Raw genomic sequence first — 25592 nt, forward strand, 5'->3', positions numbered from 1 at the left:
GTAATTGTTACGCCCATGTTGACAATGATCGGCAAGTATTTTAATTATTTTTGTCATATTGATTGTTTGGGAAAGTATGTGCTATTTCTTTTCATATGTTTATTATTAATATTTTTCTTTTAGTGTACTATAATGTGATCTAATTCAATGCTGTATTCTAACGACTTTGGTAAAATATATTGCTTCCTGTTATTTCGTAAAATTGTTAAACTGGTTATCTCATTTATTATGTTTTAAGTACCGAGAATTCGACTTTTTTTGTTACTTTTGTGTCGCCAATACACACAAGTGTATGGTTTCGTATTACGGTCTCAATTAACTTAAATTATTGCCACTCAAAATCGCAATACAATAGAGTGATTTATGGGTTTACCCTCTTGCAACCGACCACCTCGAAGCATGGTCAGAGAATGGTTTTCTGACGATCTCAAGGCTTCACTTTATCCCAAGACAGCGAACGAAATACACCAAGTTTTTTGGCTCTCGTGCCATCGAGCGTCGGCGGGCGTTCAGACGTACCAATGAGATTTCCCCTGGCTAAGAATACTACTTCAATATTTCAAAGGGAAAGTCTATATTCTTTGTACAAACAACAATAATGAGTATGACCAGTTAATTTCTTAACTTATTTACAGTTGTATTTGCTATTTTTTGCTAATTTATTTACAAACAAAATATCGCATTTTTTCTTCATGATTATTTATCTAATATCATTTAACCAGCGACCTCTTAAGTTTTATACAAAACGTTTATTTATTCCGTGTTATATTTAATTCAAAGAACCTATTGGAGGTGTCAGATAGGTACAAAATCTTTTAGGTTTTTACAAATATTTTGTAGCGTTTTAGTGGTTATTTCGCCATAAACAATCAATCTAATGTCACCAAAAGTTCGTTTTATAAACAACAGTTTCAAAACGACCCCATAAAAAAACGACCCAATGGTATTATATCTAAAGATGTTATGGGCCAATAAACGATCTCCTTTTTAGTAATCCACTATTTGAGAAAACATGGGTTGAAAAAAATGATATACAGAACATGTAGTATGGTGAAGCACCATTCTCAACACTACTGTGAAGAATTAGATCAAGGAAAATTGAGCTAAGGTTTAGCTGTCACGTAAGCAAGTAGAAGAAATATTTTTTTAAAATACCACTTGGATTATATATAAAGTCCTAATGACGAAAAATAAATGTAACATATATTCTTGAAAGACCATCAATCAATGATATATTAACATTGCAGTCAGCTAAGGAAAGTCTTGACAATTATATACCGGAAAGAAACATAATAAATATGCATTCAATCAAGCGATTAACATACAAAAAGAAGAACACTGTAGTTATCTTTTCTAAAATATAGTTACAATTGATAAAGAAACATGTTCAATTGAAGATTGCATGCAATTATAATTACAAATCGTCAGCAGCTATTATTATTGATATAGTATTCTTGTAATTTGTGGGATTTTCCGTAATCGTTTCTTTAATTTAATAATATTTAAGTATGTCATGAAAGTTTTTCATCGTTTTTAGGTAGGATGTTTATGTTACCTATCGACGTTTGTCTTTCTTCTTGAGACGTCTTCTTCTAGCGAATGTTGGTGATTAATTCTGCAAATTTTTTTGTATCGTGCGTTTTTATCGACTCATATAAGTTTCTGTTAATCGATATGTTTATTGCTGATGAGTTAGTTACTTTTGGAAATAATCAATTTTTGGGTTTTATTTTTGTTAAATTTGATACCATACGTTTCTCGTTCCTACACGGTTCTATCCATTAGAGTTTGTAGATCTTGCTCGCTGTCAGCGATTAGTACCGTGTCATCTGCGTATCGGATATTGTTGATAATTATGTTCTATATACTTTTAACTTTTATACGTTCATGGGCACCTAATAAGGCATTTTTGTAAATATTTCCCCTGAATATAAGTTAAACAAGACGAAAGAGATGAGTTAAGGGGAACAGACGAGAGGGAAGAGGAACCACCAACGATTCTTGAAGTTCAAGATGCAGTTAAAAAACTAGCCAGAAACAAATCACCCGGAATAGATAATCTCCTAGCTGAACTATATAAAAAAGGTGGTCATGATACCATAATGGCATTACAACAGCTTATAAAAGAAATATGAACCCAGAAATCCCTCCGACTCTATTGAAGCTGGCAATGGGATAAGGCAGGAAGGTTTCCTGAGTCCTCTATTGTTTAACCTGATTATGGATGAAATAATAAGAAAAGTAAGAAAAAGTAATAAAAAAAGAAAGAAAAAAAGAACCAAATGGGAGAAACACAACTTAAAATAATCTGCTAGGCAGACGACGCAATACTACTCTCTCAAAGCGAAGATGATTTACAGCATATGCTGCACCAATTTAATATAACCGCCAGACAATTTAACATGTTAATTTCCCCAAAAAAGACAAAATTCATGGTTACAACAGCAAATTTACTAAGATGAAAATTGGAGCTGGAAGGTCAGATAATATAACAAAAGTGATGGAGTTTAAATATCTAGGCATCATATTATCTAGCTACGGAAAGCTCGAAACTGAGGTCGAAGATCAAGTGAATAGAGCAAACAGGGCCACAGGCTGCCTAAATGAAACAATATGGAGAAATAAAAATATCGGAAAAAAAAACGAAAGGCAGAATTTACAAAACAGTCATCAGACCAATCATGACATACGCAGCAGAAACAAGACCTGACACAGAGAGGACAAAAAGGATAAAGGAAACAGCAGAGATAAAAAAATTAATAGTAAGACACTATGGGACAGAGCTAGAAGTACAGATATAGACGTAGAGGCAAGGTGGAGAACATCAAGAACTGGATAAGAAATAGAAGAGAGAATGGAACGATCATATAAGCCGAATGACAATAAATAGAGTAGTAAAGACGGCAAGAGACGGTTCCCCAATAGGAAGATGATCAGTAGGAAGACCACGAAAACGATGGAACGACGACTTACTGGAGGCACATTAAAAAACAGACAGCCATGTCTATATAAAAAAAGAAGAAGAAGAATAAATCCCTCTCTAAAGTTTGGAATATTGGAATCCTTTGCACCATACGCAAAAAAGGAGATATTTTTGAATGCTCTAACCACAGAGGAAAGACGCTTCTAAATGCAGCGTATAAAATATTTTTCACAGTAATATGTAACCGTATGGCACCATATGCAGAACGGATAGTAAAAAAATAACAGGCTGGTTTCAGAGGTGGTAAATCGACAATTCATCAGATTACAAATCTGAAACAAATTTTGGAAAAAACACTGGAATATGGCATTGATACTCATCACGTATTTATAAACTCTTCAAAAGGTTACATGTAGAGTAAGAATTCGGGGGGAACTATCTAAACATTTTAATACAAATAAGGGGTGCGCCAGAGAGACCCTCTCTCCTGTATACTGTTCAATCTGGCTCTGGAAAAAGTAATATGTTCAATCTGGCTCTGGAAAAAGTAATACGTAGGTCACAAATCACAACCACTGGTTCAATATATAATAAATCAGTGCAAATCCTGGTCTATGCTGATGATATCAATATTTTTGGGAGAACGGAAAACGCTCTACGAGAGGCGTATGTAACATTAAAAGAATCAGCTACAAAAATGGGTTTAATAATAAACACCAACAAAATTAAGTATATGAAAATAAGCACACAATGAAAAATCCTACGACTACTTGTTATAGAAAACGGCATCATCGAAACAGTGAACGAATTTGTTTACCTGGGTGCGCTCAGAGTGGAGCCATAACCTCTTTTATTTTGCAGGCCGGGCGATGCCGGCTGGGTGGCTACGATCATCACGCAACCAAATCCCCGCCATCCGAAAACCGGCCCAATCCTGCTGGTCTGTTCCTCCCTGTTCCGATCCGGAAAGCAACAGACCAGCAGCGTATGGCCCTTTTTGGCCCGATGTTTAGCCAGCTTATTAACGGTGAGAGACCGACCTCCTCCCTCTGTAGTTCAACCAAAGCCAAACGCTCTAAAGCGGGCATGAAAAAAATTAGCCAAGACAGCAAAAGTGCTGTTATAAAAGTTTAAAATAGTAAATAAAGTATATGAAAAAACTATAGTAAAATGAGACATTCACAAACATGAATAGACAAACACAAACATCTACGTAGTCAGTAGGTAAAATAGAAAAAACCCTAACTAAACGAACGTAGATCTCGCGATAGGAAGAAGCCGATACGAATACTTGAAAATGAAAAATCTCATAAGTCATTTATGTTAGGACCTCATAAAAGGACTATGAATATGGATGTCACCCATAATTGCCTTAGTGATGAAGTTGCGGACGTCGAACCGTGATAGGGTTAGCATTCTCATGACACGAGAATTCGACTGACACCATATTCCGCGAGCTTCCACGATTAGAGGTGCCATGCAAATCTGTTTCCCTGGATATCGGGTCTGCATGGTGTGAAGGAATCGAGGCTCTGTGTACAGCGCTGTTTTATTGACAGCAGCTGTACTTAGGGGTTCAGGACCCTCCCAGCTGACGGCAACGTCCACGACAATTGCCTGCTCATCCCGATGCGCGACAAGGTCAGGTATCTTCAGAGACCCTTCGGCGCATCTTATCCGAGGCTTAACCTCGCAAATCCACCCTTTCTTTTCAGCTGCTTTTCGTAGATACGTATCGAGCTGGTCGTGTCTTCTAATTCGGTGCCAGTGTGTTGCGGGCACTTTTGCAAAACATGAGAAAGGCTCTCGTTACGTTCGCATCCCTTTCGGCACCTCTGATCACGTGCTGGATTTAAAGGAATGCCTCTAGTTGGTAGTAGATTTCCTCGCAGCTGAATTGCCTTGACGAAATCTCTCCCCGACCAGTAAGGCGGTGGATTGCTGATCCAGGCAGAGCTTTCAGAGTGTGAAGAACCCTGACGAAGTTCGTTTCCACTATAGCCGTCCTCAAGCTTCTTGCATAAACCGCATAAATCCACAATTATATCGAGAATTACAAAAATAAAACTCTACAAAACAATAATACGTCCAGAACATATGGTTCAGAGACCTGGACTCTACCAAAAAATAATGAAAACATGTTAAGATGTTTCGAAAGAAAAGTACTAAGGCTTATCTGTGGAGCAGTGAATGACAATGGAGTGTGGAGAAGACGATACAACTTCGAACTTTACAGAATATACCATTATATCGTAAAACATATTAAGATAGGACGTCTGAGGTGGATATGGCATGTAATGCGGATGGAACAAAATGATCCAGCTAGAAAAACGCTCGTTGACAGACCCATTGGTCAGAGAAGAAGTCCTTGATAATATCGATGAATACATGAGAAATATGGGAATACGTGCTTGGCGGAGGAAGGCGATGGATAGGGACGACTGGAGAGAAATTCTTGAGGAGACCCACGCAGGGTTGTAAAGCCAGAATGATGATGATGCAGATTAAAGTACGGTACCTGTGATGATGAAGAAATCTTCTTTCCAGTGCACCGAACTATGTTGGATCTATGGACTGGTTGGACAGCGTCTGTTTACACTGGGAGTGGATGTTTACACAAACTGAAGTTATCGCACAGCGGTTACACTAATACTGAGATATGTGTGTGCACGCCGAATCTTTATCGCCTCCTTTAATAAGGCCAGATGTTTACAGGACCGAATTGGTTTACATACGTAAAGACATACACATAATAGACATAAAAACATAGACATAAAATAATAAACAATATTTAAAGGAAGAATATATGCGAAGGGATGGAACATAAATAAAAAACCATAGAACTAAATGGAAAAAACGTGTAAATAGAATGAATGAAAGTCTAATAAACCAATAGAAAATTACAAACAAAAGGGATAAAGAGCTGTAAAACATTTCATAAAAAGATTTATGCTGGAACAGGCAAGAAATAATTAAACCCTAAAGTGGATAAGCAATTGGGTAAGGTGATATTCTGATATAGCAATTTTAAAATCTTCTTCGCGCGACTAGGATTACTCCTGTTTGTCTGCCTCTTATTCTGTTTCAGTCGTTGTTGACTGTACATTATCTTTCCACCTTTTTGGCGGCCTTCCAACGGGTCTTCTGCTATACGGCTTGTTGTTTTTACAAATGTTCGCTAATCTATCTGGTCCCATTCGGTTTACATGTTCGTTCCAGTTTTTTTTTCTTGTTTTTATCCACCTGTTAATATTTTGAATTTTGCATTGTTCGCGTATACTTCTGTTGGTTTGTCTGTCTCTTAATAATATGCCCGCTATTGATCTTAATACTTTCATTTCGATATTGTTGATTTGTTGTTTCGTCTTTCTTGTATCGGTCCTTGTCTCCGCTGCATATGTTAGTATTGGTCTTACTGTTGTCTTGTATACTTTCATTTTGCTTTCCGTGGTCAGATATTTGTTTCTCCATATGGTTTCTCGGAGACAACCACTTACTCTTGCCGCTTTTGATGCTTGCCTTGTGGTCTCTATTCTTATATCCCTGTCACTAGTGATCTCTACTCCTAGGTAATTGAATTTCATTACTTGTTCTATAATTTTGCCGTCTATTTCTAGTTTGCATCTACGCGAATCTTTACTGATCACTATACATTTAGTTTTTTGTACTGATATTCTCATATTAAGTTTGTTTGCTGTGTTATTGAAGGTGTGGAGCTGCCTTTGTAGGTCATCTTCGTTATCAGCAATTAGTACTGCATCATCGGCATAGCATAGTATCGTGATTTTATGCGCTCCCATATGGTATCTTACTTCGTGAATTATTTGATTCATCACCATATTAAATAACAATGGGCTGAGCGAATCTCCTTGGCGGATTCCTCCTTTTAGTTATATGCATTATGTTTCCCCTGTTGGCATTATAACTCTGGTCTTGTTGTTCTTGTTAATTTCAATAATTGTCCTTATTATCTGATGGTCTATTTGTTCAGCTTGTAATAAATTTAAGATGTCATTTCGCTTCACCCTGTCAAAAGTTCTTTTTAAATCTACAAAGCACATGTATGCTGGTTTTTCATATTCAATAGACTTCTCTATTATTTGTCTGATAATAAAAATTGCGTCTATTGTGCTGCGGTTCTTCCGGAAGCCTTGTTGTTCATCTGCCATGTTCGCTTTTTCCTCGATTTTATCTTTTATGACTGCCGTTAACAATTTTAATGTACTATTCATCAGACTAATGCCTCTATAATTTTCAGGATTTCTCGAGTCTCACTTTTTAAGTATCGGTAGCAGGAGACTTTCCTTCCATTCCGTTGGTATTACTCCGGTATTTATTATATCGACGAATAATTTTAGGAGCCATTTGCTTAGTGTTCCTCCTCCATATTTTAGCAATTCATTGTTTATCTTATCAGAACCAGGTGCTTTTCTGTTTTCTGTTCAATTTTAAAATCTAAGATTTATTTATAGATGCACTTTTTGGAAAAGATCTTAAGCCTCCTAGAAACTTAGATCATCTACGCCTATGTTTTAATATAACTCATTCCTAGTACATTATTCTTATTTCTAACACTTACGAGTCATTTTTAAATTAATAGCAGAGAAAACTGATCTCAATTCAATATTTGCTTTCAAAACCACCGGAAATGTCTTAATTTATCACACAGATAATATTTTTCCTCACGCTAACGAAGTACCTACATACTCCTCATCAATTAGGACCAATATCTCAATTATCCTCACCTTGACTTTAAAAAAGTGTAAGTGATGCTAATTTTAGACCGATGTCCGAGATGAACGAACTTTTAATTCGTGTGTTCAAGATCGTATGACAGGATTAATATAATTTGGAGAAAGCTTAAGAGGATGACTAGAAGGTTATTAACGGATCAGTCATAAAGCCAAAGAGAGATTGCAATAAAATAAAAGTCGTCTTGTGGTTACGTGAGATCTTACGGAAAGTTTAATGTCCAAACTACATAATGTCGAAAATAAATCTTAATATAAATGAAAAATTTCAACAAATTTCTTTTTTCTACAATATTGGTAATCTTCGAACGAATGTACTAATTTTCATCAACAAGAAGGTGGATATTTACAAAACAGTTATCAGGCCTATCTGCAGTAGCTTGCTGTCAGATAATGAATACACGAGGACGACCGCGTAATAGATGTATTGATGATATGGAAGAATAAAATACCTTAAGATTCTAACGGTAAAGAGATCACGGGAAGTTATAGCGTTTTATATTTAATATCCATATAATAGTATAAATTCTGTTTTAAGTTTTGTATTCAGTTGTTTCAAACTATAGTTGTTTTTGTCTCTGTTACATTGTCAGGTAGAAAATTATTCCGGTTAAGGCTAGGAGGCAAGGACGTTTAAAATAATCAATAAAATGCGTGTTTTTTATCTCGTAGTAAAGACGTATTAACGCTGAGAATATTTTTTTGTCTTTATTTACATTAAAATTCCCCTATTCTCTGTATGTATTGTGAGGTAAAAAATTTCCAGTTACCCAATTTAAAAGTAAACATTTCAAGATGTTTTTTTGTCGGTTCGTTGCTAAGAACGAGGTCAAGAGGGGTATTTTGTTTGTTTAGGTTCGTAGACCACAAACTGGCTGCGAGACGTGAAGGGAAATTATTTGGGTTGAATTTGTAAAATGTAAGGCAGATAAGGAGTCAAGCAAGAGATTTCAGACTAGAAAGATGTTTGGGCGATTTTGAATCAGGAGTCGATTCATTTTTTTTGTGTTATGCCTTAAGACCGGTGAAAGGTTGGATAATACTCTTTTGCAATAATGCAATTTAGAACAGAGTATCAACCATAAGATCTGTGCAGTACACCGAAACTGATGAAATTTTGAAAATGATTATATAGGATGTCCCACCAGCTTTGTTGTCGTTTGCCTGCTTGATCCAACCCCATCTACGTCAGATCTTCGTTCCTGAGTATAGAAATGGTTTCCTTTTTGTTCCAGTTGATAGTTTTGTCCTTGCAGCTCCAATCCCAGAGATAGTAGCAAGTTTCTCAAAGTTAAGTGGCAAAGTTTGTGAATTAAGGTAACAATTAACATTTTAATTTTTCCAAATTAAATAGAGGCTTTCGGCATAAGCACTTAGAGGACTCAGACAGGGAGACCCGCTGTCCCCATTACTATTTAACCTAGCATTGGAATATGCAATGCGAAAAATCTATACCAGAGTCAAACCAGACATAACTGCCAGAGGAGCAAAGATTATTCTCGCATTTGCAGATGATGTAGATGCAGTAGCACAGACAACACTGGAAGTTAAGGATATAGTATCGAACTTTGAAGAAGCAACACTAAGCGTAGGCCTGAAAATAAACGAAGAAAAAACTAAATACATGGTCGTATCAAAAAAGGAACGACAGCGAATAAGACAAAACATTACCATAAACGATCATAATTTTAAGATGGTCAAAGAATTCAAATACCTAGGAGCAACAATTACCAGTGAAAACACAGGAGAACGGGAGGTTGAAATACGAATACTGGCGGGGAATAAATGATTCTTTGCCATTCAACATCTAATGAGGTCAAAGCTTCTCTCAAGGCGTGCCAAAATCCAAATATACAAAACCATAATACGACCAGCAGTGACATATGGAAGTGAAACATGGACATTGAGAAAGAAAGAAAACAATCAGCTATTAGTATGGGAACGCAAAATCCTGCGAATTATATATGATCCTTGCAGGGACAGCGTGACAAATGAATGGAGGAGCAGATACAACAATGAAATAGAGACTCTCTTCGGGAAAGGAAACATCGTAAGATACATAAAAGCCAATAGATTAAGATGGGCAGGCCACGTGGTACGTAGTGATGACGACAGACTGATTAGCAATGTGTTTTGGGAAAGACCAGATGGTAGAAGATCGACAGGAAGGCCTAGAAAAAGGTGGAAAGACGCAGTCAGGGAAGACCTGGAGAAGATGGAAGTAAGGCCATAGGAAATAATAGCACAGGATCGGAATCAATGGAAGGCAATAGTAAACGCTGAAAAAACTCACGAAGAGTTGTAAAAGCCAATGATGATGATGATGAAATTAAATAGACATTATTTTTGATAATTGATAATTGCTTTCATTAAAATAAAAGAATTTGTAATATTTAAAGTTTTATATTGTGTTAGAGGCGTGGCCAACAAAATGTCATAATTTATTCTGTCTTACAATGTTATGTTGACATATGACATTTTGGCTTAAATCTGCTGTTGTTGTGAAACAATTCTAATTTGACTATTATATAGAAAAGATATTTCATATATAAGGTTAAATTTTAAGATATTTTCATAAACAAGGATATCTTTAATTTTTAATAATCTAATTTGGCCATATTAATAAATAACCTAGGAACCATTTCGAAAATTTTTGTAGCAATCTCCTTTGTAAACAGATAAGCACGTAAGTTTTTGTTAATTTTGTTATTATGTTATTTAGTATGCTTCTTGTGCAATCTGTATTTTTGATAACTGTTTATTTAAGACAAAAATAAACAATTGATGGATTCGACCGTTACTTGATGGAAATTCATTTTATGTAACAATAAAACACTGAAAACTTTGTTTTCAAACTTCCACAAAATTTATTTTAAATTGTTATCACTACAGCTGTTTCGGCTGATTGCCTTTCTCAACTTGAGAAAGGCAATCAGCCGAAACAGCTGTAGTGATAACAATTTAAAATAAATTTTGTGGAAGTTTGAAAACAAAGTTTTCAGTGTTTTATTGTTACAAAAATAAACGTTTGATTTGTTTCTCTGATCCATTTGTTTATTTTAGTTTAGAAAAATCTCCTAACCCCTGTTCGTGTTTCTTTATTTTAAGAAGGAAGAACCTTTCTTTCCTCCAGCAGGAAGTTTTCTCGAAGCGGCGTCCCATTTTAAATAGCTAGAGGTATTTCTTCTTGTCTTTATTTGCCCATTTGTCCAGGAGATTTACGTAAGTAACCCCTTTGTTTCATTGTCTAGTTACCCCAATCCGACCCCTTTGCCATTTATTTCAACTTATCCACGACCCCAGCTCTCCAGTTAACCCCTGAGTGCCGTTCGCACAAGTAACGATTGTTTTGCTTGCCCTATCTTCGCCCCCATAGTTTCTGTCCCCAATTTTCTACACCCATAATCTTACCCTATGGTAGGCAAATAAATATCGTTACAAAGTTGCTAGGAATCGATGAAAGTTGCAACTTCTCTGTAAGCAGACCAAGATCCATAAAGAATTGTCCAGTCAATTATGAACCAATATCAACTTACCTACTTAGGATGGTCCATGTTAATTGGAATGCACTATGTCGTCACAGTAAAATAAGATGGCCAGTTCGATAACAAAAAACCAAGGCAAAGGCTTGTTTATCGTAAAGACATAATAAAAAAATTACAATATTTAGATTTCTTTCAACACCAACTTAATAATAGTTTATTTAAAAACAAAAGTGGATACGACATTATCCACGAGATCTACATGGCAATCTAACAATGGGCATCGTAATTTTCTAGTCAATTACCTAAAAACACGTTGCATGAAACATTTTAATTAGGAAAACAACAATTTATATTCACATTACAAGTAGTATGTTTTTATGCAGTAGAAAACATACAATAATTAAAACTGACTAACACTATCGGTATTATTTGTTTTTTTTTTATTTACAAAAAACCGCTTCAATAATAAAGTTATTAGCGGAACGGTAACAGTCAATTACACTTTGCTTAGTAAATTAAAATCTTTTAAAAACAAAAGTAGGTTATCTATAGTGTTTTCTAAATTTAAAATGTCTTTATGATTGTTTGGAAAATGGTATTTAATCCTGTGACGATTGAAATTTTCGCACTTTTCCACTTTTAGCACATGTTTTACCGTAACTGGTGAACCGCACTCATCACAAATTGGGCGTTCTTCTTTCTTGACAAATGTTCATGAGAAAACTGGGTATATCCAAGTCGTAAACGGGAAATAATTATTTGCTTTCGTCTGGATACCTCGGGTGGTTGCCATGGTCCAATCTAATTTTTTATCTCCTGAAGCTTTGATTGCTGGCAACAGAAACAAAAGGGGTGACAGGCTTATCAAATTTTGCCAAAACAATAATTTTGTTATAGCTAATACATTATTTAAAATGCCAAAGAGAAGACTATATACCTGGAAGAAACCAGCAGATCAAGAAGAGAGAATTGTAAGAAACCAAATAGATTATGTATTAGTTAGACAAAGATACAGGAACGCAATTATATCCTCAAAAACCTATCCAAGTGCCGAAATAGGATCAGATCACAACCCAGTAGTGACCAAAATTAGGCTCAAAATGAAAATAATAAAACGAAGAACAACACATGCAAAAATCGATACAAGTAAATTAAGGAACCCACACATAAGGCAACGCCTGGCAGATGAAATCAACAACGAATTAATGAATGTTAAAGAACAAATTCTACAAAATACTGAGACGAATAAAAAATGGTTATTAATAAAGACAGAAATAGATAAAAGTCAGAAAGAAATTCTAATATCAACCAGATATAAAAAGAAGCAATGGATGACGGAAGAAATTTAAGATTTAATGGAAGAAAGACGTCAATATAAAAACAAAGATGATCAGATGTACAAAAAAGTTGATAAACAAATAAAATACAGAATTAAGAAAGCGAAAGAACAATGGTTAAAAGAACAATGCGCAGAATTAGAAGAATACCAGAAAAGACATGATAGTTTCAACACACATAAAAAAATTAAAGAATTAACTCACAACAATAGAACAAGAAAACCGGAAATACTGAAAGATGCAAATGGGAAACTTGTGTTGAATACTAACGACAAATTAAAGAGATGGACCGAATACATCAATGAACTATTTAAGGATCATAGAACAGAACAGATGGAGATAGAAGTAGAAGAGGATATGGTTTTAAAGATATTAAAAGAGGAAATTAAAATGGTATTCTAAAACAGCAAAAATGATAAAGCAGTAGGTCCAGTCCAATATCCCTATAGAAACCTTAAAATGCATAAATGATGAAACCTTAGACATTATAGTAGACTTATTTAACTCAGTATACAAAACAGGACACATACCCAAACAATGGTTACTCTCCACCTTTTGTGCTATCCCTAAAAATACAAACGCTAAATATTGCAGTGAATACAGAACAATATCACTAATAAGTCACATTCTCAAATTATTCCTGAAAGTAATACATGGTCGTATAAATAAAAAACTAGAAGAAGGAATAGATGATAGTCAGTTTGGGTTCAGAAATGGACAAGGAACCAGAGAAGCGTTATTTACTTTTAATGTGTTAGCTTAAATATGCATATATATGAATGTTGATGTGCATGTTTGTTACGTTTATTTTGAAAAAGCATTTGACAAAGTAAGACATGAAAAATTAGTCCAAATTCTAAAGACAAAAAACATAGACCATAGGGACTTACAAATAATAACAAACCTCTACTGGAATCAAAGAGCACAAATCGTAATAGATAACGAACCCAGTCCAGAAATTGAAATCAGGAGAGGAGTTAGGCAGGAATATATTACTATTTAATGTATATAGTGAAGTCATTTTTGAAGAAGCATTACTATCTCAAAGTGAAGGAATAATAATTAACGGAAGATCTATTAACAACATAAGATATGCAGATGACACCGTGATTATGGCAAGCTCTGCTGAACAACTCCAATTACTGCTAAACAAAACAAACAGTTTCTGTGAAAAATATGGACTAAAAATGAATATAAAAAAGACCAAATACATGATAATAACAAAGAAAACAAATATACCAACAAACATACATTTGGGAAATGTACCGATAGAAAGGGTTGATAAATACAAATACCTAGGAACCTGGATTTCAGACAATAATGATCAAACAACCGAAATAAGAGCCAGGATAGAAATAGCAAGAAATGCGTTTGTAAAAATGAAAACAATTCTCTGCAACAAAGACCTTAGATTAGAACTGAGAGTAAGAGCTCTGAGATGCTACGTGTTTTCGATACTGCAATATGGACTTGAAAGCTGGACATTAAAGCAAGAACACATAAATAAGTTACAGTCCTTTGAAATGTGGTGTTATGGATGTTTAGAATAGCATGGACACAGAAGAAAACTAACACGGAAGTATTGCGAGAAATGGGCAAAGAATACGAAATAATAAACACAATAAGAATAAGAAAGTTACAATATCTGGGACACGTAATGAGGGGACAGCGATATGAACTGCTAAGGCTGATAATACAGGGAAAGATAAGAGGAGGAAAGAGTATAGGAAGAAGGAGATTGTCATGGTTGAAGAATTTAAGGGACTGCTTTAAACGTTTATAATTATTATTTTAGGCGTTTGTGTTTCAAAATAATCACTGTTTTACCGAGAACTGTCAATTTTGAAATCCGTTAGTGTCATGTCTAATTGGCAAATCCTTTACGTGTTTGGTTCATACGCTGGTGGTTGTGAGTTCGAATGCGAATGATGAATTTCCATTTTTATTTTTGAAATATTTAAAAACCTCACGTTAATCTTATTAAATATATGTAATATACGCAAAAAACATAAATTTTAAAATAAAATGAAAACTTACAACATAATCCGAGTTGTTGGTTTTTTATTTTTATCTTCGTAAAGTAAGTTATGTATATTGGCAGTTTTAAATATGTACTTATGAATATTACATTTTAATTTATATTGTATTATTATATTGAATTATGTTGCAGTGTATTTATTGTATTGTAATTTTTATATTAATAACAAAATAAACAATGAATTTTACTACAGAGTATATGTAAATTTTTCTTTTATACATAAAAATAAAAATATATATTTTCATTAAAATATGGATACAATCCTTCATTTACTATACTCCTACTACAGGTCAAATGTTTATATACAGCAAACGATGCACCATATACCTATATAACTAATTCTTTTTCTCTTTTTGCTCTCTCTTACCTATAGCATTATATATGTAATGATTGTGCAGATTGACTCCTATATAAATTTTTAACGGCGAACGCGTGTATAGAAGTATAACTTCTACCGGCAGTCCCACTGGACTGCCACACCCGTTTTTTTTTTATTTCGAATCTCGTTCTCGATAAAATATTTCATATTTTCAAGGTATTTACAACATACATTATAATAATAAAAACCATCGGTATTACGCCTGGAAAATTCCAAAAAAAATGTTTAAATAAAATTGAATTTCAACTGTCAAAATCGGTTTACGTAAAAACAATGTATTTTCTCGGCTTCCAATAAAGCAATTTTTTTTTTAATCCGACCTTAATCGAATAGAAGCATCTAAAAAATGAATTAGCAAATGCCAAAGAGGCTTTAGTTTTGTTATAAATAAATAAATTTATTTATAGTCCAGGCCTCAGAGACGAAAATGCCACTGAATCTATAAAACTCATACAAACAAGCTGAATTTTTTTGAGAATGTTAATTTTGGGACCCAAAAAATATGCATAAAAGATTACTATTCCTACCCAATTTGTAATTTTGAGCATTTAAGTAGCCTTTCAGGGAAACCTGATGGTGAACAGCAAAGTTTAATGTTCAAAACCGATCGTCTGAAATACAATAAACTAAATGTAAGTAAGTCTAATATTTATTTCTTTACCCTAATTTATTTCTATAAATTATTCCCTTAAAACGATATGTTCAGAATATATTTGGGATTCTCTTTTGTTATCATTTTAGACTAAAACAAAATATAAAAAAGCATTTTAATAAAAAAACAAAAAAAAAATATTAAATAATATTAATATAAAAAAACATAAAAAATATTGAAAATATTGAAAAAAAAAGAAAACAACAAAAAAAAATAAAAAAAATAAAAAATAACATTGCCTGCGGAACTGGATAATACTGGAAAAACATAACTTCTGCACACTGGATGCATGGATACGAGACTGAATACCTACTACTAAATGTATACAAAACTGTATACAAAATTGTATAAAATTGTATAAACAATATATGATTTTTGTAAGTTCACCAATTGTATTATTAATGTATTTACATTATTAATATTGTACATAATTATAAAAATTATGTACAATATTAATAATGTAAATTTCAAATATTAATAGATTTTATTTTAATTATTGTCTTAAGAATCAAAGTCAAACATGATTAGACGAATGAAACCATAGGTTTCGCAGTCAATATCCCAACCACACACAAGAGCTTTAGGTTTTATATAACTTAAAAACAAACCTCATTTTTCTGGATTACAGAAGTGTTTTCAAATAACAAGAGTTTGGAATTCTTGCTATATTGGTAGTCTAATAAAAGTACAAAAAGAAAAATTTCGAGGTTTGTAATAGAGTCCTCAAAAACTATTTTAAGAACGATTCTTATATGAAAATACTTCTATACTATTCTTGGCATTTTTAGTTAATGTATGCAAAAATTTAAAAGACATGGATAAATTCTCTCTTAATTAAACAGTGATATCAATTATACGTTTCGCATCATTTGATGAGTTGACATAGGTATTTACAATAAGTTTTTATCTGTAATTATAAATAGAAAGTGCATTATGCATTTGCCTATACAAGTCGGGATAAGTCATAAATTTTGATTGCAAGTTATAATTAAATTTTAACACATTATGAAACAACTAAAGAAATATTATATTACCAGAAATGGGTGTTATTATATGCGTATGTTCTAATATGTGAAGTAATTGGACGGAAATTAATAATACCGTCACAAGAAACATAATAGACAGCAAAAACATTCAAGAATAACATAATAAAAACATGAAATATATAATAATTATATCTATGTTAAATTAATAGCACTACAGAGTCTTTCACTGAATGTTTTTGTGTTGTACTCCAGTAAATGACCGTTTTGGAGCCCAATTTTCTTCGTCAGGACAGATTTGATTGAAAATTTGGAGTAAGGTTACTCTTACCCTCAACTTTACTTTTGGTCTTACGCCCAGGGTTGATTTTACATGTGCTATAGAGTTTTTTCACTAAGTCAATACTTTTTGAGTTAATTACGAGTTAAAATCATCATTTTTCAAAATGAAAACCACGGTTTCAATCGGTTTTTCACAAGTAACTCAAAAAGTAAGTATTTATCGAAAAAATATTCTTGAAGAAAATGTAGCTTATAAAAAAACAAAAAAAAAATGGTGTACTTATGAAGACTATAGATCCAGTAGAAGCAGAATTGTAGCTCATGAACAGTGGTTATTTATTAAATTCCAAAGCTTATTTGTTAAATTCCAAATCGAATATTTCAACAGGAAATCACCAAAAATTTAGGTTTTTTCAGGAAAAACTCATCAAAACTTTTTGATAGTGTTTAAAAAAGCTTTATTGTTTTTTTTTAAGCGAAGCTTCTCTACCGGCGTTGTATTACTTTCTTTCATCATCATCATCATCATCATCATCATCATCATCATCTTTTTAACTTTACAACCCTGCGTGTAGAATTCCAAGCATGTATTCCTATATTATATTACTTGTTTTCTCTACAGTAAAACGCTGGGGCAGGCGTCACGGAACTAGCGCTACAAGATGGCGTCGTCACGGGTAGCGTCATAGAATAACGGTTCTTAACATCGATTTTTATAATAACTCTCGTTTTTAAATAATTTCATATAAATACAATTATTAATTTTAAACATATTATTTAGTTCATATAATAACTAAATTTACCATCGAAAAATATTTATTTTTATTTTATTATTAATATGTGGTCTGAATTTGACAGGTTTATTACAAGTAAGCAACGTATGCTCTGTTAATACGTTAACAGGTGGCGTTAGGAGCAACCATAATAATTTATTGAATTTGTTTAAAGTATAAAAATAAATACCCAAAAAATTAGGTACTTTATTTAATTTCAAACATTTTTAAATTTTAAAAATAGAGAAAAGATAGTATGAAGCTCCGCGCTAATCTACGGTACCACCTACTGTTCCACTTTTTTTTATTTAAGTTTCTAGTGCCAATACTAAGTGAGTTACGCTCAAATTCAAGTTGGTTCCTTTTTTTTTGGTAAAAACATCGAGAAAATCACCCCCTAATTAGCACTCCAAGAAAAATGAATCGTTACCGCTTTACAATTTACTTTATATGTGTATTGTTTATATGATATGTATGTTTAACCAGTTCAAAGAGCTTGTTTTTAAAAAAATACGGTTTTAAAGTAAAAGAAAAATTTATGAAATTTGGAAAAAAAGTTGCTTATTTTTCAAAATAACTTAAAAAGTATTAGTGATACGAAAAATATTAAGAGTAAAAAAATATAGGTTTTACTTTTCTGAATATTTTCGTTTTTTTTTTTTTAGTTTTTCTGTAAGACAACAATTGGTTAATATATTGCTGTTCAAAGTTTACATACACTCGTGATTAGTGACTCGTTTAAGCCTTTTAAACTATAACCCTTCCTTGCAAATAAGGATTGTTTTTTTTTAAGTTGAAATAAAATAAATTTATTTCATTCATAAACATTTTGGTTAAAAATTAAAAATTATTGTATTTATAGTTTCAATGAAAAAAAAAAAATACTGCAACTATTGGAATTTTTTCGCAAGCGGTGGTTTTTATAAGGGTAGAAATTATATGGTAATACATTAAAACAGTAAAGAAATCTAAATTTAATATCAATGTATAATTTTTTCTAATAGGGGTCGTTTTCACCCCTAAAAAATTAAAAGCAACCAAAAGTACAAGTCCAATTTTGAAGTGGAGCCAAGTATAACCTAAATTCAAATTTCCATGCAAATCAGTGGAGATAAGGTATTAAATGACATTGTGTTAATTATAACTAATGTAGAGTCTAGCAAATAATAAGTGAAATGACTCATGAGCGTGATATAAAGAAAAATAGTGAAAATTGTAATATGTTAATTATATATACATATAATTCCATAATTTTTATTTATAATAATACAAAGTTTATGACAATTAATTTGTGTAAAATATGTTTAAACTGTTTTAGAGAAAAAGTAATTATAAAAATAATAAGCGAACGAATAAGCGTTTTATCCCAGTTAAAGTGACAATCTATTTTTCTTAATCACTCTGATGCATCGTCAATGTGGGACTCTTTTCTTCATACTGCTTTTACAACAATTTCTGATCATACAACCGAACGACAGCTATACAGAAATCTACTAAAACCTTGGATTAATCTCTCAGCTACCCATTTAATTCTACATAAGCGAAAGCTTTGGCGAACATATAAACTTACTGGTTTCTTTGATGATTTTCTCGCCTACCGTAATTTTTCTAACCAAGTCAAACAATTGTAGCTAAAGTTAAGAACAGAATTTAAAGAATCTATCGTTGCAAGTGGTAATAGTAAAAAGTTTATCGGTGCATTCGCACATCTTTATCTTCTAAAGTCTCCTTACCATTACTTCAAAAAGTAGAATATGAACCTAACAATACCATTCCTCAAATAATGTGCCCACGATTGTCTAAAACTCTTGACAATATATCTTTTATACCGGATGCAATTAAACATCATTTATGGAAACTACGAAATAATTTATCACCTGGATTAGACGGACTTACCTCCTTTTTCCTCAAACAATATGCAGAATCTGTAGCCATCCCTATATCTCTCATAATGAATGCTTGTTTTAATCAAGGTTCTCTCCCCTCGACCTGAAAATTGGCTTCGATTACTCCTATATTCAAGAAAGGAAATAAACTTGATTGCAATAATTATCGTCCAATCAGCCTGGTTCCTATTGTCAACAAGGTCATGGAATCGATTATTTCGGAAGCTATGTCTGAGTTTCTTCTTCAAGAAAATGTCATCCCTCACCAACAGCATCCTGTGAATGTAGTCTACTTAGACTTCCCCAAAACTTTCGACCGTATTCCAAAACGTCGATTACTAGCTAAATTGGATCACTGTGGTATCCACGGAAAGTTAAACATTTGGATTCAAGATTTTCTATCCGACAGATACTTCAGGGTTCGTGTTGGGAAAGCCCACTCACTAGATAAGCCAGTCAAGAGTGGAGTCCCACAAGGATCAGTACTTGGATCGCTACTTTTTTGTGTCTACACTAGTGATTTTCCGCTCATTGTATCCAGTAAGGTTTCAAGGTAAGATGATAGAAATTATATGTGAATCCAACTATTAACCAACATGTTCTTCAACACGATCTTGATGAAATATTCAAATGGTCCTCAGAATGGTTACTTCCGCTTAACATTGAAAAATGCGTTGTTTTACATATCGGCAAAAATAACCCATCACTACCGTACTTTTTTAATGGACATCCCTTAACCTCGGTAACCGCCCACAACGATCTCGGAGTGATAATTAATAGTGACTTAAATTGGTCTGATCACATAGTGTCGGTATGTAAACGTGCTAACTCTAAACTGTTTTTGATCCGTAAATCTTTTACGCCAATATCTTTAACCTCTGTTTAAACTTTACTCAATATACGTTAGACCTACTCTTGAGTTTGCCGGGCAAGTGTGGAATCCAGATCTCAATCGCGATAAAATCCTAATTAAAAATATTCGTCATAAAGCTAGCCAAGACTGGCATACGGTCCTGTAAGACCTAATTATGATGATAGACTATCCATGGCTCATCTCACGACATTCGAGCAGCGACGTCTTCGAGGTGACTTAATTATATCCTTACGTATTTTAAAATATAATTTTAATTACCTTAACACCATATTCACTTTAAATCAAGGCGAAAGATTAAGAGTCCATCGTTACAAATTAAAGAGGGAACAAACTACTGCAAGGTCCTGGGGGAACTTCCTGCCAAATAGAATATTTAATATCTGGAATAATTTTGATCAAGACACCATATCGGCAACTAGTGTTAACATCTTTAAAAATAAACTTGATAGCTCTTTATTTTACTTATAGGATTGTGTTATTTTAGGACCACTTTATTTATTTATTGTTTTACAATTTCTGTATGATGTACTTAATTGTTACTTTATAATTGGTATTAGTTTTATAAGGATATTTTTCTTTGTTTTGTTTTTTGGGAATAATTTTTGTAAAATTTATTTTTAAAAGATATTTTTTATAACTATAATACATAAATGTTTAAGTTGCTTATTATTTTATAACCTTTTCTACTACTAGGAATAATAAGAGAAAAGTAAAATTTTTTAAAATAAATATTTATTTTAAATCATTTTAATAAATTGCCTACTCGGTTAAATATACAATACACAAGTAAATTATTTAAATGCATTTTTATGATATATGACACCAGGTACCCCAAATTAATAAAACAATATAAATTTTTATTGATTAGAACGAGATATATTGCGACTTTAATAAATTTGGCGCATCATGTACGCCTCATTTTTAAAGGAATCGTTTTTATTTTTTTTGTCTAAACTTTTAATGTTTCAAATTGTTTTTTTTTTTAATTGCTTATTGTTTATATACAAAGTTTCGGTGAATTTAAAAAAAATGCCAACTCTGGTTTAAAGAGTCGTAGGACATTATTATATATTTTTTGAATTTGTAAAAAAATGCCAATATGGCGATTAAAAAAAAATAACTTCCTACATGTTATTGCGTCTAGTTAATTAATTGTTTCTAAGCTTAAAATCAAAAGACCTTTTTCTTTAATCTGGTGCTTTCGAAATTCATGTAGACCCAATGGTTTACGAATAATAACGTTGTAGATAAAAGCTTTTTGGGATAAATAATTTCAATTTTGCAATAACTACTATTAAAATACTTTTTGAAAGTTTCAAAGCTGAATATTTGTAACATGATCCTTATTTTCAAGTAAAATCAAATTTTGTTGTGCATTTTGAGAAAAGTTATTAATAATTTACAAAAAATCACCGTTTGTAGCTATTTTTACGATAATTAAGCAACAAATTAATAAAAATAACTTTACAAACCCTCATTTTAAAGGATTTTTTATACTTTTTCAGTAAAACTGTGTCACTTTGGCATATAGTTTACCGGTTTTCATCTTTTAAAATCAAATAGTCATCTTACATTGTTTCTATATTGTTTATAAGTAAAAAATGACGTTTAATCTTTTGCATATTTTGTTGCTTACATATTTTTATCACAAAATTTATCAAAAACAGTCGTTAGAAAACTGTATCAACGAATGTCACGGGAAAATAATTCCCTGGTCTATGAATGCATTGAATCAAAAAACAGTTTTCAACTTCTAAAACTTATTTAAATTTATAAAAATGACATGCAAAAAAATTAAGACATATAAAACAACGATTAATGAATTAGTAGACATAAAGTCCAATTGTTCACGTTTGGAAAGCTGTCCGGCGGACAGAAAGCACTTTTACTTGCAAAGACTCACCTTCATAGTTGCGACGCGGTATCAAAGTCGAGGTCCAGGTCACATTCACTTCACTCGCGAAGAAGATACACCATACGATTGTGACACACACACACACTTAGTTTCACTCTCACTTTGAAAATTGCATTCGGCGTATTTGACACACTTCGTTATATACCCCCACTGTTACTTCATCCCCATTTGATAAAATTTGGTAGTGATCACAAATTATGCATAAGAAACCGGAAAGTTGGTACGCTAATCGAGGATTACGGCCGAAGATATGAGTTATGTGTTTCCCAACGGCTGCATCCTTGTCGGGTTCAATGGAACGGGTTAAATTACATAACAACTTCATTGTGGGGTTTTTTGCAGACAAATATTTTTATTTGTTTATATTGCTAATAGAAATAACAGAACAATGTTCTATTAGATAATAGTGAACACTTTATGATGAGAAATATCAGATATAAGTACAAATTTGTAGTAGAAGACTAAAATGCAAAGATTAATAACAAACTTCTGATTAGTGCTTGCGCGATTCAAAATAAATGCAACAGGAACAAAATATAAAGACGAAGATAGCAGAATAATATCTAAATTAAATAATAAACAAATTCCAGAAAAATACCTTCTATCTTTTACTAATACTAATAATACAGCGAGATTCCTAAGCAATAATAGACATCGGAAGAGAAAGAACAGAAATATTACAAATAAATGGAGTAAGACATGGAGATGCGTTCTCAACGGTACTATTTATTCTATCACTGGACAAGATAATAAAAAAGTTGTCAAACGCAGGAACTATAAACAAGAATGCAGTACAAATAATAGGATATGCGGACGATATAACCATAGTAGCAACAGATAAAAAGGCATTTAAGAAAACCTGCCAAGAAATAGAAAACGAAGCCAAACTAAGAGGACTAGAAAGAAATGAAAATAAAACAAAATAGATGAACGTAAGCAAGAAAAAGAAGACACAAATGACATAACTGACAATAAATGCACACAGTTTCGAGGTTAAAACATTCAAATATTTGGGAGTACTAGTCAACAAAAGAAATAATAATAATAATAGAGTTTATGACCTGTGGGAGTTATTATTTGTCAGTTCTTCTATCAGCTGCGGCCCCCTGCGAATGGGAGATGCTATCTGGGTATTCGTAGCGCAGATACCCAGAGGGTAGCAGGAATACCTGCCGTGTAACAAAAACTGACACCTGGCAATAGGTATAAAATGCACACGCATGATAATGAAGTATAATAATTTATGTTTAGGGTCGCTGCCTGGGAATCGCCAAGGCACGTCTGGAGCCGGCGCTGGACGTGACAGCATGCGGGATGTCGGTGGCAGGGTGTTGAGGAGGCGGGCCCCTGTCATACAATCATCTACAGCCCAACAAGAACAACAACCACAAGCAAGCTAAACAACAACAAGAGCTCCACTCGCTGAACTGCTGCTCTGGAACATCACCCGGCGCTCACTCAAGCGGGACGACCGAAGCAGCGCATGAAATGAACTATGTCTATAAACGAAAACATTTTGCGCTTCTATTCCAAGGTGACGCATCTCGGTCAAGAAACGATCGGCTATCGACAACATCTGTATGCCGAATTTTGCAGGAAGTACCCAGAGATTCAAGTATCTGAATAAAGAATAGCAGATCAATACCAGGTAATTATAAGAAGTAATCTTATCCCAGAGACTAGACGCTATACCATCAGTAGCGAAGTCGAAAGGGAGATTCATAACCTAGAGTTAGTTGTAGATCAAATCCCTAATGAAATACAAGAGTTTAATTTGAGGAACCCTCTTAGCAGACTCTTAGCGTCTCCCTGTCTCACCCCCATATTGATGTCAAACAGTGAAGACTGTATTCATTCATCCATCTACTGTAAGTGTGGCTTTTGAACCCTGCAACGTAATTTTTATGAAGCTGATATATTTTTTTGCCATACCTAGATTTGGATTTCAGATTTCGGAGGTCTTCCAGCATTTTGTCTCTTTTCCCACTATCAAAAGCTTGTTTAAAGTCTATATTCATATTATATGAAACTATGTCGTATTCATAAGCTTTTTCTTGTATTGTTCTAAGTATGAATACGTTGTCTGTAATGGCTCTATTTGGCCTGAATCCATTTTGATAATCACCAATTATATTTTCGGAGTATTCTGATAATCTAATGTAGTTAATACCAGAAAGGATTTTGTATATTACAGTAATTACTATTTAAATGGGAATAAGCCACAATCAAAGGCTAAAGCACGTTTATTGACGTTTCAATTTCCATTTCGGAAATTGTTGTCAGTGATGAGCGGATCAATAACGTCTTCTAATAAGTTTAAATAAGTTGTTCTATTGAGATTTCCTTTAAGAAATAATGGTCCAATAACGTGATTCCCTAAATTGCCAACCCATAGATTTAATTTCTGAGGTGATTGTGTATGTGTCTCCATAAATAAATGAGGATTACTGTTACTCCAATAACGACAATTATGTCTATTTACTTTACCATTTAACATAAAAGTACACTCGTCACGTAACTCGAAAAACACGTATTGTACAATAGATGTTGGTTGTTATTTATAATTTCACTAAATTTTTTACAAAATGAAGCCGACAATCAGAATCATCTTTGATTAATTGATGAAGTAATCGTCTTTTATAGGGGTGGAATTTATTGGATTTTATAATTCGATAAACACGAGATTCTGGTATAAAAGATGCACACGAAGGCTGTCTGATAGACTGTTCATTTGTAAATGATCCAATATCGTCACTTCAACTGCATCGAAAACGATTTCCGAAGTGGAAATTGAAACGTCAATAAACGTGCTTTAGCCTTTGATTGTGGCGTATTCCCATTTAAATATTAATTACTTTAAAATGCCACAAGAAAACAGCTTTAGAACAATATTTTGTATATTACATTTAACAATGTAATTGGTCTGTAATTCTGGCACTCCCTCTTATCTTCTTTTTTATATATTGGCTGTATAAGACCAACTGCCCATTCCTCCGGCATTTGCTCCTTGGTCCATATCAACTTTATCAGGTAATTTGAATTTTGGTGCATTTAGGTTTTACTCAAAGTATTCTTTCCATCTCATTTTAATTTTTTGTTTTTCTGTTAGTAGTTCTCCGTCCTTGTCTTTGCATATTGTCAATTTTGGTCTAAATGACTGTGTGCTTTCTTTTATTCTTTTATAGAATTTTTGGCTCTCGTGTCTGTTGTTATGTTCTAGGATTTCTCGTACTTGTTTTTTCAAAGCCTCTCTTTTTTTTTCTTCTGCATATTCTAGTCGCTTGTATTCTCTTTTCGTTATAAATTTCTCTATT

The 25592-nt window shown here is 33.0% G+C and overlaps 1 protein-coding gene across 3 annotated transcripts in view; it reads right to left on the bottom strand.

Annotated features, from left to right (window-relative positions):
• LOC140450033 (uncharacterized) overlaps positions 1-22409 on the bottom strand; it is a 66018-nt gene extending 43609 nt beyond the window's left edge. For all 3 annotated transcript variants that reach the window (XM_072543457.1, XM_072543456.1, XM_072543455.1), the window contains exon 1: positions 22267-22409. In XM_072543457.1, coding sequence (XP_072399558.1) covers positions 22267-22272 — 6 coding nt within the window. In that variant the 5' untranslated portion in view covers positions 22273-22409. The remainder of the gene's footprint in view (positions 1-22266) is intronic.
• Between the last annotated feature and the right edge of the window lie 3183 nt (positions 22410-25592).

This window comes from Diabrotica undecimpunctata, chromosome 9, assembly GCF_040954645.1.
Source record: "Diabrotica undecimpunctata isolate CICGRU chromosome 9, icDiaUnde3, whole genome shotgun sequence".
In the NCBI taxonomy this organism is placed as follows: domain Eukaryota; kingdom Metazoa; phylum Arthropoda; class Insecta; order Coleoptera; family Chrysomelidae; genus Diabrotica; species Diabrotica undecimpunctata.